Genomic DNA, 16,909 nt, shown 5'->3' on the forward strand with positions numbered 1-16,909 from the left:
TGATTGACAGTGCTGGGTCGCTGTATAACCAATAAAACACAACTACTCATTGACTAGAACTGTGATTGACAGTGCTGGGTCGCTGTATAACCAATAAAACACAACGACTCATTGACTAGAACTGTGATTGACAGTGCTGGGTCGCTGTATAACCAATAAAACACAACTACTCATTGACTAGAACTGTGATTGACAGTGCTGGGTCGCTGTATAACCAATAAAACACAACGACTCATTGACTAGAACTGTGATTGACAGTGCTGGGTCGCTGTATAACCAATAAAACACAACGACTCATTGACTAGAACTGTGATCTGTTTCAGGTTCTAAATCCCCTGATTATTATTATTATAACAGAGGCCTAGAGAGAACACATACCAACAGTTATAGAAAAATATTGTATTTGCAATCTGTACAAATAACATCAAATGGAAAAATACTTGTTAATACATTTAGGAACATCGTATATAAATAGACCTTTGGCATTCATAAAATCTAGCTGCAAAACTAAAAGCTTAAAACATGTATAAACCACAGAAATAATCTTACGTACAATAAAGCCAACCAGTGGCTCACAGTCCACAGTGCACAGAGAGACAGCCATGACAACCACACCTTTCCCTTTTGGATGAGTCGACCAACGCCAGTCTCACCATAGACTTACACCGTCACAATGGATGCTATACTTACAGTGCCTCACCGTTCTGTGCATCCGAGTACATTCTTCTCCAGGTTTCACAAGAGCCTGCTATGGTCTTTATTTACCTGAGTGGATATGTATGCATTGTTTGTGGCTATTGCTTAGCAACATCTTTGTCAACGTACAGACAGTACAATGTAAGATGGTAACCATACATTGTAAGAGAGTCAGAGAGTCCTATTTACATTGGATGCATACATGCAGAATAGTTACATGTCTCCAGACACGATTCATGTCAATAGGGAGGAACATACAGGAGCTCTTATCTGCTGCATAGATTTGTAAAGGCACAGAACAACAATATCTCATATCTGCTGCTGATAACTGAATGTGAGGCGCTGGCTGGCGCATGGGACATTGCATAGTATTTTACAGTTTCCATGTACCACTTAGGGCTAGATTAAATCCGTAGCGTGGCAGATCGGCAGTATAGTACGGCTGAAATGTAAAAGCCATTTCCGATTGAGCCAACGTATGCAGGGTTTACCGTGAATGCAGAAACATTGCTTTTAAATTACAATCACGCTAGACTGCGGTTCAGCGTTCGTGAGACTGCATATGTCGGCTCGACTGGAACATAGTCAAAACATCATTTGTTCCATATCTTATAGCCTACCAAAACATTTCTAACATAGCTCATACTGTACACATTTCCTTTTTAAGAGCGGTAATACAACAGTAGAATAGGATACCCTACCCATGCAAATTGTTCTTCGCACACAACACTGACTTGAGTCCACATTAAAACATGTCACTTCGAAACATGCAATAAATTAAGCTATGAAAATGGATATTGTAAATTTGACCAACTTATTACCAGGCTGAATGACAGTATCTGTAGATCGTTTTTAAAACAACATGTATAATAACGTTCATCACTTTGTAGCAAACAGTAAATTCACTTCCCATTTAGTTAAAGATCAAGCACGAGGAGTGTTCCTATGACAAATAGTGGGAACGACGGCAAACAATCAATTAAGTAAAACAGGAGAATGTGAACCAACGATCACACCACGAATCCAATAGACTAAAAGAGTCCCCTCTACTGTGTGGAAGAGGTTTGGAGGAGTAGAGTGGTCAGTAACCTTGACGTATTACGTGCTCCTATATTGACTGACTGGATGGATACTAGCTCAGTCAAATCCCAGTGGGTAATGTTCTGAAGGTCTAGACTGTAGAAGTGCCTTGTCAATTTTGCCCTTGGTTGTTTTTGCATTTGTTTTACTGTCTCAATCAAATAGGTGTCTATGGAACTTAGAGGACACGGTACTGAGCCCTGACCTTACCATGGAGATTCCTAACTTCCAAAAACAAGTCCTGAATTGAATGTGGTTAGAAAGACACCTGAATATTACCTGATGGGTTAATATATTGCTTAAGATATTCAACAACAATACAACAACCGCCAATAATATAACTGAGGGTATAATTGCCATGCTATCATTTCCGTATCAACACAGCTATCCTAATAACCAGTCTGGGAGTGCTATTCACATCGCTGAACTCACACAGAAGAAACACCCATATTAAAAAGGAACCGGAAACACCACAATGGCGCGGATGTGTTGTGAAAGGAAGAAGTGCCACTATGCAGTGTCGACCTGCGACTACGGGCAGCAGCTGAGAGAGAGGGACGTTTGGGGACAATGTCTTTGGACGACACGCGTTGTGGAGATGAAGTGTGAGAGGGGAGCCATTGGTTGCCGTTGGAGACGACTTAGGAAGGGGACAGCTGATTGCTGGAGAAGCTGTCACACAGAGGCACTTGACAGAGCAGCAGTGAGAGTCATTTTCCTACTGGCTGGTGATTGTGTCGGAGGGGCCAAATACACACCAACACACACGCATACACACACACTCCTACTACCTTCTGTGCATCTGTGAGGGTAGGAGTCTCCAGGTTTAAATAAGTCTATGCGCATGAAGCAATGTACACGATCATGTTGGAATTCTTTCTAGTACACAGGAAGCACGATCAACATTTGAAAAATCAAAACATCCTATTTAAAAAAAAGACTGTTCCTTGTAAACTTGATTCACAGCTTGGTCCTACGTTCAGAACACTGGCGATAGATGCCTCCATCACGTAGAACTGGATAAAAACCTCACGGCCGCTTCACACTGTACCAGGTTTATTATTCCCTTTTTTTAACACTGTTCTTCCTGGGTTTCCTCCAATCAGGATTCGTCCTGTCCTCACTGGCTGTGAAACAGTAGCCCTGGGGAGAGGGAGAAGGAGGTGGGCATGCTGACGCTGTGCAGTGACGAGAGAAGAGGGGCGGTCAGGATCCCTCATGGCGGGTGTGTCATTGTCATTGCGTCACACAGTTGTCGCCCATGTCCTGTGCGTAGCGGTCGGAGATGGCAGTGCGCAGGTCGTCAATGTCCTTCCTCAGCTGGCCAACCTCCAGTAGCTTGGCCCGCAAGTTGTCCTCCACCAGGGAGTTGTCATTCTCCTCCCCTGACATGCTCATCGCTATGGGGGGGGGGGGGGGGGGTAAGAGAGAGAAATACACCGTCAGGAAGTAGAGATCACATCAATGAGGCAATGCTGAAATCTATCTGATGGGCTTTAGTACACATCTATCAATCCAGGATTTCAACGAGCAGCAAGTGTGTGACTTAGGGAGTGTGAGATAGTAAGTGTATGAGTATGTTTTGGCAGGTGTGTGTATTTTTTAAATTAGAAACTGGGTGGTTCAAGCCCTGAATGTGGATTGCTCAAATTCTGTCGGTAACCAGTTTCTGATAGCAATAAGGCATCTTGGGGGTTTGTAGTATATTTCCAATATAGGACAGCCCTTAGCCACGGTATATTGACCATATACCACACCCCCTCGGGCCGTATTGCTTAATTATACTGCTGCTGTGTGAAAGGCCCTGTTCAGTGTGTGAGTATAGAGAGTGTATACTGTGTATGGGCTAGGGATGGGCATTTGAAATATTGCCACTATTAGAATAATATCGTGACTTTTTTTTCTCTCGGATATCCGGATAGTCAGAATACATGTGTGTTTCGTGAAACTTTTTTCTTGTTTGATGTGCGACAGCATAGACAATGCTGCTCTGCTTGTACAGCAGGGCGGGGGAAGGACAGGGGCCTGTTGGGAGGGAGAGAGAAAGTAGCCATACTCACACTACTTAGACACACTTGTTGCTGCCATAGGTTATCTATCATACAATTGATGCAAATAAGCTTTTTAAAATGTTTATGGGGCGCACGTCATAAACACGACATTCAAAAGTTTGCTGTTTTATTTAATGAAGAATTTCACGGTACAGCGCATTTGGAAAGTATTCAGACCCCTTGACTCTTTCCACATTTTGTTAGGTTACAGCCTTATTCTAAAATTGATTATTGATTATAATTGTTTTTTTCCCCCTCATCAATCTACACACAATAGCCCATAATAAAAAACGGAAATATCACATTTACATAAGTATTCAGACCATTTAGTCAATAGACTGCTGGGAATTTATTTTTTATTTTCCATTTTAGAATAAGGCTGTTGAAATGTTGAAAAAGTCAAGGGGTCTGAATACTGAAGGCATTATATATATGTATATATTTGAAAGGAATACTCTCTCAAGTAATTGAATACTAATGTTCATTAGGATATTCGATTGACCGTGCCCATCCCTCTGTGTGTGTGTCTCATAGTCCTATTTGAACCTTGAAAGGCTTTGTCTGAATTAAATACTATTATCCATGTGACATGGCTACATACAAGTACTGTATATACAGTACAGTACATTCAGAAATGATTCAGACCCTTTGACTTTTTCCACATTTTGTTATGTTACAGCCTTATTCTAAAATGTATTAAATAAAAAAATGTCCTCATTAATACCCCATAATGACAAAGCATAAACAGGTTTTTAGAAATGTTTGCAAATGTATTAAAAATAAAAAACAGATATACCTTATTTACGTAAGTGAACAGACACTTTGCTATCAGACCTGAAATTGAGCTCAGGTGCATCCTGTTTCTATTGATCATCCTTGAGTTGTTTCTACAACTTGATTGGAGTCCACCTGTGGTACATTCAATTGATTGGACATGATTTGGAAAGGCACACACCGGTCTATATAAGGTCCCACAGTTGACAGTGTATGTCAGAGCAAAAAACAAGCCATGAGGTCGAAGGAATTGTCTGTAGAGAAGGGTACCAAAAAATGTATGCAGCATTGAAAGTCCCCAAGAGCACAGTGGCCTCCATCGAATGAATGAATGGAAGAAGTTTGGAATCACCAAGACTCTTCCTAGAACTGAACAATCGATGGAGAAGGACCTTGAACCCGATGGGAGCTGACCAAGAACCCAATGGTCACTCTGACAGAGCTCCAGAGTTCCTCTGTGGAGATGGGAGAACCTTCCAGAAGGACAACCATCTCTACAGCACTCCAACAATCAGGCCTTTATGGTAGAGTGGCCAGACAGAAGCCACTCCTCAGTAAAAGGCACATGACAGCCCGGTTGGATTTGCCAAATCCTTCCAGAAGGACAGACCATCAGAAACCAGATTCTCTGGTCTGATGAAACCAAGATTGAACTATTTGACCTGAATGCCAAGTGCCACGTCTGGAGAAAACCAAGCACCTCTCATCACCTGGCCAATAACATGCCTACGGTGAAGCATGGTGGTGGCAGCATCATGCTGTGGGGATGTTTTTCAGCGGCAGGGATTGAGAGACTAGTCAGGATCAAGGGAAAGATGAATGGAGCAAAGTACAGAGAGATCCTTGATGAAAACCTGCTCCAGAGTGCTTAGGACCTCAGACTGGGGTGAAGGTTCACCTTCCAACAGGACGACGATAATTAGCACACAGCCAAGACAACGCAGGAGAGGTTTCGGGACAAGTCTCTGAAGGTCCTTGAGTGGCCCAGCCAGAGCCTGGACTTGACCTCAATCGAACACCTCTGGAGAGACCTGAAAATAGCTGTGTACACCTGCATTGCTTGCTGTTTGGGGTTTTAGGCTGGGTTTCTGTACAGCACTTTGAGATATCAGCTGATGTACGAAGGGCTATATAAATACATTTGATTTGATTTGATAATGCTCCCCATCCAACCTGGCAGAGCTTGAGAGGATCTGTAGAGAAGAATGGGAGAAACTCTCCAAATACAGGAGTGCCAAGCTTGTAGCGTCATACCCAAGAAGACTTGAGGCTGTAATCGCTGCCAAAGGTTAATCAACAAAGTACTGAGTAAAGGGTCTGAATACTTATGTAAATGTTATATTTGTTTTTGTTAAATTAGCAAAAACCTCTAAACCTATTTTTGCTTTGTCATTATGGGGTATTGTGTAAAAAAAAGAATAAGGCTGTAATCTAACAAAACGTGGAAAAAGTCAAGGGGTACTGAATATTTTCTGAATGTATTGTATAAAATTAGTAATTGATTGGAGAAGTCAAATTGCTTTGAATCTTTGAAGGAAAGATGTCTGGTCACGAAGGAATGAAGCAGTATCTTCTTGCTCCTCTGTTGCCTGAAACCTGAAACCTGTGTAGTCATCACTTTACAACATCAATGTTTAACCCCCAACACGCTGCCTTCACTTCAAAGGCTGACAGTTTCTATATCTTGAGAAAACATCATTAGCTCTTGGCCTCATAAATATGGGAGCCGGCTAGCCCACCAGGAGGTTCAGCCTCTCTGATCTGAGCTCTGACTGGAGGCATAAGGATTTCCATCTAGCTAAGCTAGCTATAGCTACAGTACAGCCACTGTTGCACTCCGTCTGCTCCTTTCACAGCTCCAAACCAACGCAATTACAAAAGATAACGATTCCACAGAAAAGGGAAAATAATTTTCTCTGGCTCTGCATCAATAGTTCAGCCTCTTCTCAAATGCTTCCCCATGATTACAGTTAGGCCAGTTGTTTGAGTAATTGCCACAGTGCAGCAGGACCAATGACGTATAAACCCTGGATTGCTGATGCTATGTATTGACCATTGAGAGGCTTTGAAGCCAACAGTCGGCCAAATTGGCACGCCTCAGTAGGAGCAGTCCTCCATAGGAATGAATGGAATTCTACAGGATTTCAATTAAATGTTTCAATGACGAAAATCTAAGTATTTAGGATTTTTGTTGTTGTATTGGGGACAGTAACACCAGTAAAAACTAAAAATGATACTTAGTAAATAGTTAACCATTTTTTAATGTGTTAGTTTTATGTTTCGCTCACATAATATACAGTGGCTTGCGAAAGTATTCACCCCCCCTTGGCATTTTTCATATTTTGTTGCCTTACAACCTGGAATTAAAATTGATTTTTTTGGGGGGTTTGTATCCTTTGATTTACACATGCCTACCACTTTGAAGATGCAAAATATTTTTTCTTGTGATACAAACAAGAAATAAGACAAAAACACAGAACTTGAGCGTGTATAACTATTCACCCCCCCCCCCCCAAGTCAATACTTTGTAAAGTCACCTTTTGCAGCAATTACAGCTGCAAGTCTCTTGGGGTATGTCTCTATAAGCCTGGCACATCTAGCCACTGGGAGTTTTGCCCATTCTTCAAGGCAAAACTGCTCCAGCTCCTTCAAGTTGGATGGGTTCCGCTGGTATACAGCAATCTTTAAGTCATACCACAGATTCTCAATTGGATTGAGCTTTGACTAGGCCATTCCAAGACATTTAAATGTTCCCCTTTAAACCACTCAAGTGTTTCTCTGGAAGACTGAAACAGGTTTCCCTCAAGACTTTCCCTGTATTTAGCACCATTCATCATTCCCTCAATTATTTTTTAAATATTTTATTTTTACCCCCTTTTCTCCCCAATTTCGTGGTTTCCCATTGTTAGTAATTACTATCTTGTCTCATCGCTACAACTCCCGTACGGGCTCGGGAGAGACGAAGGTCGAAAGCCATGCATCCTCTGAAACACAACCCAACCAAGCCACACTGCTTCTTAACACAGCGCGCCTCCGACCCGGAAGCCAGCCGCACCAATGTGTCGGAGGAAACACTGTAAACCTGGCTACCTTGGCTAGCGCGCACTGTGCCTGGCCCGCCACAGGAGTTGCTGGTGCGCGATGAGACAAGGATATCCCTACCGGCCAAACTCTCCCTAACCCGGACGACGCTAGGCCAATTGTGCGTCGCCCCACAGACCTCCTGGTCGCGGCCGGCTGCGACAGAGCCTGGAACTTCTTTCCTTCTTAATGCATTTGAGCCAATCAGTTGTGTTGTGGCAAGGTAGGGGTGGTATACAGAAGATAGCCCTATTTGGTAAAGGACCAAGTCCATATTATGGCAAGACCAGCTCAAATAAGCATTATTACTTTAAGACATGAAGGTCAATATGGAGAATGTCAAGAACTTTGAAACCTTCTTCAAGCGCAATTGCAAAACCCATCAAAGCGCTACGATGAAACTGGCTCTCATGAGGACTGCCACAGGAAAGGAAGACCCAGAGTTGCCTCTGCTGCAGAGGATAAGTTCATTAGAGTTACCAGCCTCAGAAATTGCAGCCCAAATAACAGTTCAAGTAACAGACACATCTCAACATCAACTGCTCAGAGGAAACTGTGTGAATCAGGCCTTCATTGTTAAATTGCTGCAAAAAAAGGACACCAATAATAAGAAGAGACTTGCTTGTAGGGCTGGGCGATATGGCTAAAATATCATATCATGGTATTTTTCACATTTTTGACTGTATTTTATGTTTTGATTAATACAAGTTCTAAATGTGCTTTATGAGTAGTGCATGACCCTAGGGTGGCAACACATATATTCTAAATTATTTCAATGGGTCTCCATTCGGATTGTTCTATACTGTTCAATTAAACTTCAACCTAAAATAATTTCCTGCATTTCCAGCAATACGTAATATGGTACAGTACACTGACTTGATTAGTTAAATGAAGGTAAATTTTTTCCCCCAAACTTGTCATAATTAGGTTTTAATCCAGAGAGGCTAGAAAAGTGATCAAGATCTTCAATGAGACTTTGCAGGGATCAATATTTATTTATTTATTATTTATTTATTATTTCACCTTTTTTTAACCAGGTAGGCCAGTTGAGAACAAGTTTTCATTTTCAACTGCGACCTGGCCAAGATCAAGCAAAGCAGTGTGACAAAAACAACAACACAGAGTTACACATAAACAAACGTACATTCAAGTTTGCGACTTAAGAAAACTTCAATCATCAGCATACATTAACACTTTTGTTTTTATCCCCAGGATTTCTAACCTCTTGATGTTCTTCTTGGATCTAATTTTAATAGCTAGCATTTCAATGGCCATAATAAATATATATGGAGACAACGGACAGCCTTGTTTTACTCCTCTTAAAAGCTCAGTACGTTCCGATAAGTAACCATTATTTACTATTTTATATCTGGGGTTGCTGTACATAACTTTAACCCATTGTATAAGATATTCACCAAAATTAAAGTAATCCAGGCATTTATATATAAATTGTAGTTGTACTTTATCAAACACATTTCCAAAATCTGCTATGAAGATCAGGCCTGGTATTGTTGATGTTTCATAATGTTCAATTGTTTCAAGTAACCGTTGTACATTATCTCCAAGATATCGTCCATGTAAAAAAACATGTCTGATCAGGAGGAACAATATCTGGTAAAACCTTTATTCTGTGTGCTATGCATTTCGCCAGGATTTTCGCATCTCTGGAAATGTTTAGTGTAGCCTACTGTTCTCCGGGTATAATGCAAGATTAACTTTGAGCAAAACATTAGGACACTTAACAGGCTACGTTCTTTCTATGATAAACATTAGAAATATGATGGCCATGCATCGTTTTTGCAAAAGACCTTGCTTTTTCATTGTTAGCTCGTTTACTTTTGTGGCTGCCAGCCAAATAGCGTTGCACTTCTCATCTGAAAATTAAGCTATTTTATGCCAAATGTGTTGCACTAATATAGTTGCAGGCCACGGATCCTATTTTAGAGAAAAAAACACGACTTTCAATAGGAAACGTGACTCCTGTCAATACACAGCTGGACTCACCTGTTTCTGCTTTCTCCCATTGTGCTATTTACAAACAAACACATGACTGGCTCAACTGTTCTCGGGAACTACGGTGAGCTTCATAATGTAAAATAATGTGACAGGTGAAATGAATAATGTGATCTGCTTTATCTCCTAACGGATTGCACAAGTTGACTGCAGTTATTTACTTAAAAAGTAGCTACAAATATGTAAATAGTTTTAATGGTATTAAATGTATTGAAACAACATCCCATGGCTATTTCCAAATACCCCAGTGTACCGTATGGTATACCGCCCAAGCCTATTTTGGATAAGGCAGTAGTTTGTGGGTGGAGGTGTGTGTATGCAGAGAGGTTTGATCTAGACAGATGTACTTACATTTGATGCCCAGTAGCAGTGCCAGGTTAGGCTCCTTGCCCTGGGCCCTCTGAGTGAGGATACTACAGAGGGCCTTGAGGTCCAGCAAACACAGGGACATCTCCTTAAGTAAGGGCCCCGCTTCGGGCCCTTGGCCCGCGCTGCCCTGACGCACCACCACGCCCTCCTCCACCTGCCTTCGGTTCTGTAGGAATACACACACACACAGTGGAACACACACACTTAGAACACACACACACAGTGGAACACACACACTTAGCTTAGATATCCACACTGGGTTTATTGTTCACTTAGAACACACTGACACTAATGCAGCAGAGCTCTGGAGTGTTCATTAAATTAATGTAAAACCCATTAAATCTGCCCCAATATTAAATAGGATTTTGAGCCAGTTCAAAGTAGATAAAGTGTTGCTGAATTGAAACACAAATTGGCAAAATTCTTTGCTCTGCTTAAAAGCGTCGTTGTTGTTCTCTGTCACTGCCACAATGCATTAATAACAACAACACATTGTAAATGGCTAGAGAAGGGAGTTTAGTCGCTCACAATAGGAACACAAGCATTTCACGGACCTGCAATAACATCTGCTAAATATGTGTTTGTGACCAATACAATTTGATAACTTTTTGTTATCATAACAAGACAGCTGTCTATTATTTCGAAACAGAAATGGATTTGTCCATTAGGGCTCCAGAGAGTGTATTTTTGGATGAAACTGTGCATTTGAGAGAGAAATGCTGAAGAAGTGAGAACGGCCGCTGGCAGGCATTGTCTAAAGCGGAGTGTGTGAGTATTTGTGTATTACACTCCTTTGTAACCTGGGAGGATCATCAACACTTGCACAGCCTCTCATTGGTTCTGCTTTGAAACAGAATAGTTCAAATAGACACTTTAAAATGAGTCTCTCCAAATGTTTCACAGAATACCATGTAGTTTGGAATAATAATCACCATCCCTCAACAGGATAACGAGGCATCATAGTAACACAAACACCCACCAAGGTGGCAGAAAGGTAATAGTAGTTGTTGCAGGTGCAAAGTCATTTTAGGACCGATTATCCAAGATCCAGCACTTCCAAGATGGAGGCCGTTTCACCACAAAAAAAAACAAAAAAAACTCTCTTTCATCTCAGTTTCACACCCAAAGGCGCTTACCACTTTGTTTTAGTTCACAATGGAGCCCCTAGTCCTATTCCTCACACCCCTGATACCTCCTTTGTCCCACCTCCCACATATGCGGTGACTTCACCCATTACAACCAGCATGTCCAGAGATAAAACCTCTCTCATCATCACCCAGTGCCTGGGCTTACCTCCGCCGTACCCGCACCCCACCATACCCCTGTCTGTGCATTATGCCCTGAATATATTCTACCATGCCCAGAAACCTGCTCCTCTTATTCTCTGTCCCCAACGCTCTAGGCGACCAGTTTTGATAGCCCTTAGCCGCACCCTCATACTACTCCTTCTCTGTTCCGCGGGTGATGTGGAGGCAAACCCGGGCCCTGCATGTCCCCAGGCACCCTCATTTGTTGACTTCTGTGATCGAAAAAGCCTTGGTTTCATGCATGTCAACATTAGAAGCCTCCTCCCTAAGTTTGTTTTACTCACTGCTTTAGCACACTCTGCTAACCCTGATGTCCTTGCCGTGTCTGAATCCTGGCTCAGGAAGGCCACCAAAAATTCAGAGATTTCCATTCCCAACTATAACATCTTCTGTCAAGATAGAACTGCCAAAGGGGGAGGAGTCGCAGTCTACTGCAGAGATAGCCTGCAAAGTAATGTCATACTTTCCAGGTCCATACCCAAACAGTTCGAACTACTAATTCTGAAAATTACTCTCTCCAGAAATAAGTCTCTCACTGTTGCCGCCTGCTACCGACCCCCTTCAGCTCCCAGCTGTGCCCTGGACACCATTTGTGAATTGATTGCCCCCCATCTAGCTTCTGAGTTTGTTCTGTTAGGTGACCTAAACTGGGATATGCTTAACACCCCGGCAGTCCTACAATCTAAGCTAGATGCCCTCAATCTCACACAAATCATCAAGGAACCCACCAGGTACAACCCTAACTCTGTAAGCAAGGGCACCCTCATAGACGTCATCCTGACCAACTGGCCCTCAAAATACACCTCCGCTGTCTTCAACCAGGATCTCAGCGACCACTGCCTCATTGCCTGTATCCGCTACGGTGCCGCAGTCAAACGACCACCCCTCATCACTGTCAAACGCTCCCTAAAACACTTCTGTGATCAGGCCTTTCTAATCGACCTGGCCCGGGTATCCTGGAAGGACATTGACCTCATCCCGTCAGTTGAGGATGCCTGGTCATTCTTTAAGAGTAACTTCCTCACCATATTAGATAAGCATGCTCCGTTCAAAAAATGCAGAACTAAGAATAGATACAGCCCTTGGTTCACTCCAGACCTGACTGCCCTCGACCAGCACAAAAACATCCTGTGGCGGACTGCAATAGCATCGAACAGTCCCCGCGATATGCAACTGTTCAGGGAAGTCAGGAACCAATACACGCAGTCAGTCAGGAAAGCTAAGGCCAGCTTCTTCAGGCAGAAGTTTGCATCCTGTAGCTCCAACTCCAAAAAGTTCTGGGACACTGTGAAGTCCATGGAGAACAAGAGCACCTCCTCCCAGCTGCCCACTGCACTGAGGCTAGGGAACACGGTCACCACCGACAAATCCATGATTATCGAAAACTTCAACAAGCATTTCTCAACGGCTGGCCATGCCTTCCGCCTGGCTACTCCTACCTCGGCCAACAGCTCCGGCCCCCCGCAGCTCCTCGCCCAAGCCTCTCCAGGTTCTCCTTTACCCAAATCCAGATAGCAGATGTTCTGAAAGAGCTGCAAAACCTGGACCCGTATAAATCAGCTGGGCTTGACAATCTGGACCCTCTATTTCTGAAACTATCCGCCGCCATTGTCGCAACCCCTATTACCAGCCTGTTCAACCTCTCTTTCATATCGTCTGAGATCCCCAAGGATTGAAAGCTGCCGCAGTCATCCCCCTCTTCAAAGGGAGGGACCCTGGACCCAAACTGTTACAGACCTATATCCATTCTGCCCTGCCTATCTAAGGTCTTCGAAAGCCAAGTCAACAAACAGGTCACTGACCATCTCGAATCCCACCGTACCTTCTCCGCTATGCAATCTGGTTTCCGAGCCGGTCACGGGTGCACCTCAGCCACACTCAAGGTACTAAACGACATCATAACCGCCATCGATAAAAGACAGTACTGTGCAGCCGTCTTCATCGACCTTGCCAAGGCTTTCGACTCTGTCAATCACCATATTCTTATCGGCAGACTCAGTAGCCTCGGCTTCTCGGATGACTGCCTTGCCTGGTTCACCAATTACTTTGCAGACAGAGTTCAGTGTGTCAAATCGGAGGGCATGTTGTCCGGTCCTCTGGCAGTCTCTATGGGGGTGCCACAGGGTTCAATTCTCGGGCCGACTCTTTTCTCTGTGTATATCAATGATGTTGCTCTTGCTGCGGGCGATTCCCTGATCCACCTCTACGCAGACGACACCATTCTATACACTTCCGGCCCGTCATTGGACACTGTGCTATCTAACCTCCAATCGAGCTTCAATGCCATACAACACTCCTTCCGTGGCCTCCAACTGCTCTTAAACGCTAGTAAAACCAAATGCATGCTTTTCAACCGATCGCTGCCTGCACCCGCTTGCCCGACTAGCATCACCACACTGGATGGTTCCGACCTTGAATATGTGGACACCTATAAGTACCTAGGTGTCTGGCTAGACTGCAAACTCTCCTTCCAGACCCATATCAAACATCTCCAATCGAAAATCAAATCAAGAGTCGGCTTTCTATTCCGCAACAAAGCCTCCTTCACTCACGCTGCCAAGCTTACCCTAGTAAAACTGACTATCCTACCGATCCTCGACTTGGCGATGTCATCTACAAAATGGCTTCCAACACTCTTCTCAGCAAACTGGATGCAGTTTATCACAGTGCCATCCGTTTTGTCACTAAAGCACCTTATACTACCCACCACTGCGACTTGTATGCTCTAGTCGGCTGGCCCTCGCTACATATTCGTCGCCAGACCCACTGGCTCCAGGTCATCTACAAGGCCATGCTAGGCAAAGCTCCGCCTTATCTCAGCTCACTGGTCACGATGGCAAAACCCATCCGTAGCACGCGCTCCAGCAGGTGTATCTCATTGAGCATCCCCAAAGCCAACACCTCATTCGGCCGCCTTTCGTTCCAGTACTCTGCTGCCTGTGACTGGAACGATTTGCAAAAATCGCTGAAGTTGGAGACTTTTATCTCCCTCACCAACTTCAAACATCAGCTATCTGAGCAGCTAACCGATCGCTGCAGCTGTACATAATCTATTGGTAAATAGCCCACCCATTCTCACCTACCTCATCCCCACAGTTTTTATTTATTTACCTTTCTGCTCTTTTGCACACATATCTCTACCTGTACATGATCATCTGATCATTTATCACTCCAGTGTTAATCTGCAATATTGTAATTATTTGCCTACCTCCTCATGCCTTTTGCACACATTGTATATAGACTCCCCTTTTTTTTCTCTACTGTGTTATTGACTTGTTAATTGTTTACTCCATGTGTAACTCTGTGTTGTCTGTTCACTCTGCTATGCTTTATCTTGGCCAGGTCGCAGTTGCAAATGAGAACCTGTTCTCAACTAGCCTACCTGGTTAAATAAAGGTGAAATAAAAAACTTGTTGATGCCTGGAGTCAAATTTCCCTCCCCTGTCATTCTTTCTGCACGCTGCTGGGGACATAGTGTGCAGCTTAAGACCCAGCCTCCACAGAGCAGTGGAGTTAAAACCACCCATAGTAGGCACACCACACAGACTCATCTCATCTTGTCATATCTCACCGTCCCTGCGCCGACAGCCCTTTGAGTAGTCGGAGCCAGGCAACACTCCATCCCCTCACCCTCCATCCTCCTCTCCCTCCCTCCCCCTCTCTCTCCAAACCAGCGACCTCCCTTTGTGGGAGCCGAGCCGGGGAATCTTCCAGCTGATAATTGCCTCTTGTGTCCCTGTCAGTGGGATAATGTATGGTGCTGCCGCGCCAGCCACGTGTGTGTGTGTGTGCTCTCTACCTCTCCTCTCTCCTCTGTACAGGAGACACACACACACGTGTTCCCGCCCTCTTCTGCCCGCCCGGCTGTCACATGCATGAATTCAGACCTTTCATCGCCGGGCTCGTCCTCACCTTGAGACGGGTGGGGGAGGTGAAGAATGACACCATGAATTCTAATAGGGTGCGTGTGGTAGTGGTGGGAGCTGGAGGGGCCATATTGGGTTATTCATGACTTGGCTGCTATGAAAAGATCTGAGGACAAAAAGGGTCACTAGTGGAACATAATGGGGGTGAATGGACCTCTCCATCACCAGCTAAACCTGGGACAGAGCTACTGTCTGACAGGATGTGGGTGTGTGTGTGAGAGAGTGAGAGATACTCCAATCTACCCTAGGTTCTAACATGCGTCCTTTGTCCTGATCTTGTCCTCATTTTGATTGTGCCCACATTCTTAGACAGGAGTAGACAATTTTAAAAGGCCCATTGTGAACTGATTTTGATCAGGTCTCATAAGTGTAAACTTATAGTAAACATTCAGGACGCGACCAGGACGCGTGTTGTGGACATTAAACAATGTCCGCTCATTGTTTGCTCCCGAGAACAATTCTACTTTGCGACGTTGTACACGTTTGTAGTTAGTGTTTTCGGAGAGGCTGCGCGGGGCTCATCAGCGAGGGGCTGGTTACCTGGTGGAGGGTGCAGGAAAAGGCATCCAGGGCCTCGTCCTTCTCCTGCAGCTGTTGCTGGAGCTCTTGGGAGAGACATCGCTCCTTCTGCAGCCTCTGCTCTACAGCCTGCAGCAGAACAATAAGACAGCCATCGCATGAAACGCACACTATGCTGTACGATGCACTGATGACAGATCATCATCCTCTTCTTAAACATTATCATCATCATCACCACTCACACACTCAAGGACAGACACACAACATGACAACTACTAGATGACAATAGCACCTGATTGAAGCATATTGTTGACCCAAATACAGTCTAATAATAAGGCTTACCGTCAGCTCAAGGGTGAGTTTTTCTATCTGGTTCTTCTGATTGTCTATCAGCTGAAAAAGAGCAGAGCGGAATCGTAAACATCTGGTAGCTGTCAAGACTCAGCACTCTGAATGACCCTGTGTGTGTGTGTGTGTGTGTGCATTTTGCGTCTGACCTTGCTGGTGGTGGCTTGCTGTTCCTGTAGTCTTGCGTTCTCTACCTCCAGCTGCTTTAGGTCCAGCATGGGGAGCCGGACGCCGTCATCAAGACACTGCTCCACCTTCTCCTGCAGGCTGGAGGAACCAGAGAGGGACACAACGCTAAGGCACCATCTGTCATCAACACAACCACAGCTAACCAGCTCTGTTTGAAACACACTGTGACAATTAAAAACATTTTGCATTTCTATTCCTTGGTCATACCTCTGCACAGCAGCCACCAGCTCCTTCTCCCTCTTGCACTGGGTCTCAATCAGGTCCTCTTTCTCCTGCAGCACGGTGCGGCCTTCCTCCAGGTTTTTCTCCAGACGAGCCACTGTGTCCTGTAGGCCCTGGGCCTTCCCCTGACTCTCCTCCAGCTGATAAACACACACAGCACATGAACAGAACATTAGGACTGTACATACACAAACAGGCAAACACTAGATAAGACTCACCGAACCATACACACCAGTTTAGTGCACACAAACCCACACCACAAACCCATATGAAATTTACATTGACTTAATTGTCTGGTTCTTTATTGACCTCTGGTGGTAAATTGGTGTATTAC

The 16,909-nt window shown here is 44.2% G+C and overlaps 1 protein-coding gene across 2 annotated transcripts in view; it reads right to left on the reverse strand.

Moving 5' to 3' along the window:
- Window positions 1-384: 384 nt before the first annotated feature.
- Window positions 385-16,909, reverse strand: part of cep85l (centrosomal protein 85, like) — a 77,713-nt gene continuing 61,188 nt past the window's right edge. For both annotated transcript variants that reach the window (XM_029676811.2, XM_029676810.2), the window contains exons 8-13: window positions 16,561-16,715; window positions 16,314-16,431; window positions 16,159-16,209; window positions 15,838-15,945; window positions 10,047-10,230; window positions 385-3,176 (exon numbers count right to left, since the gene is read on the reverse strand). In XM_029676811.2, coding sequence (XP_029532671.2) covers window positions 3,013-3,176; window positions 10,047-10,230; window positions 15,838-15,945; window positions 16,159-16,209; window positions 16,314-16,431; window positions 16,561-16,715 — 780 coding nt within the window. In that variant the 3' untranslated portion in view covers window positions 385-3,012. The remainder of the gene's footprint in view (window positions 3,177-10,046; window positions 10,231-15,837; window positions 15,946-16,158; window positions 16,210-16,313; window positions 16,432-16,560; window positions 16,716-16,909) is intronic.

This window comes from Oncorhynchus nerka, linkage group LG13 (assembly GCF_034236695.1).
Source record: "Oncorhynchus nerka isolate Pitt River linkage group LG13, Oner_Uvic_2.0, whole genome shotgun sequence".
In the NCBI taxonomy this organism is placed as follows: domain Eukaryota; kingdom Metazoa; phylum Chordata; class Actinopteri; order Salmoniformes; family Salmonidae; genus Oncorhynchus; species Oncorhynchus nerka.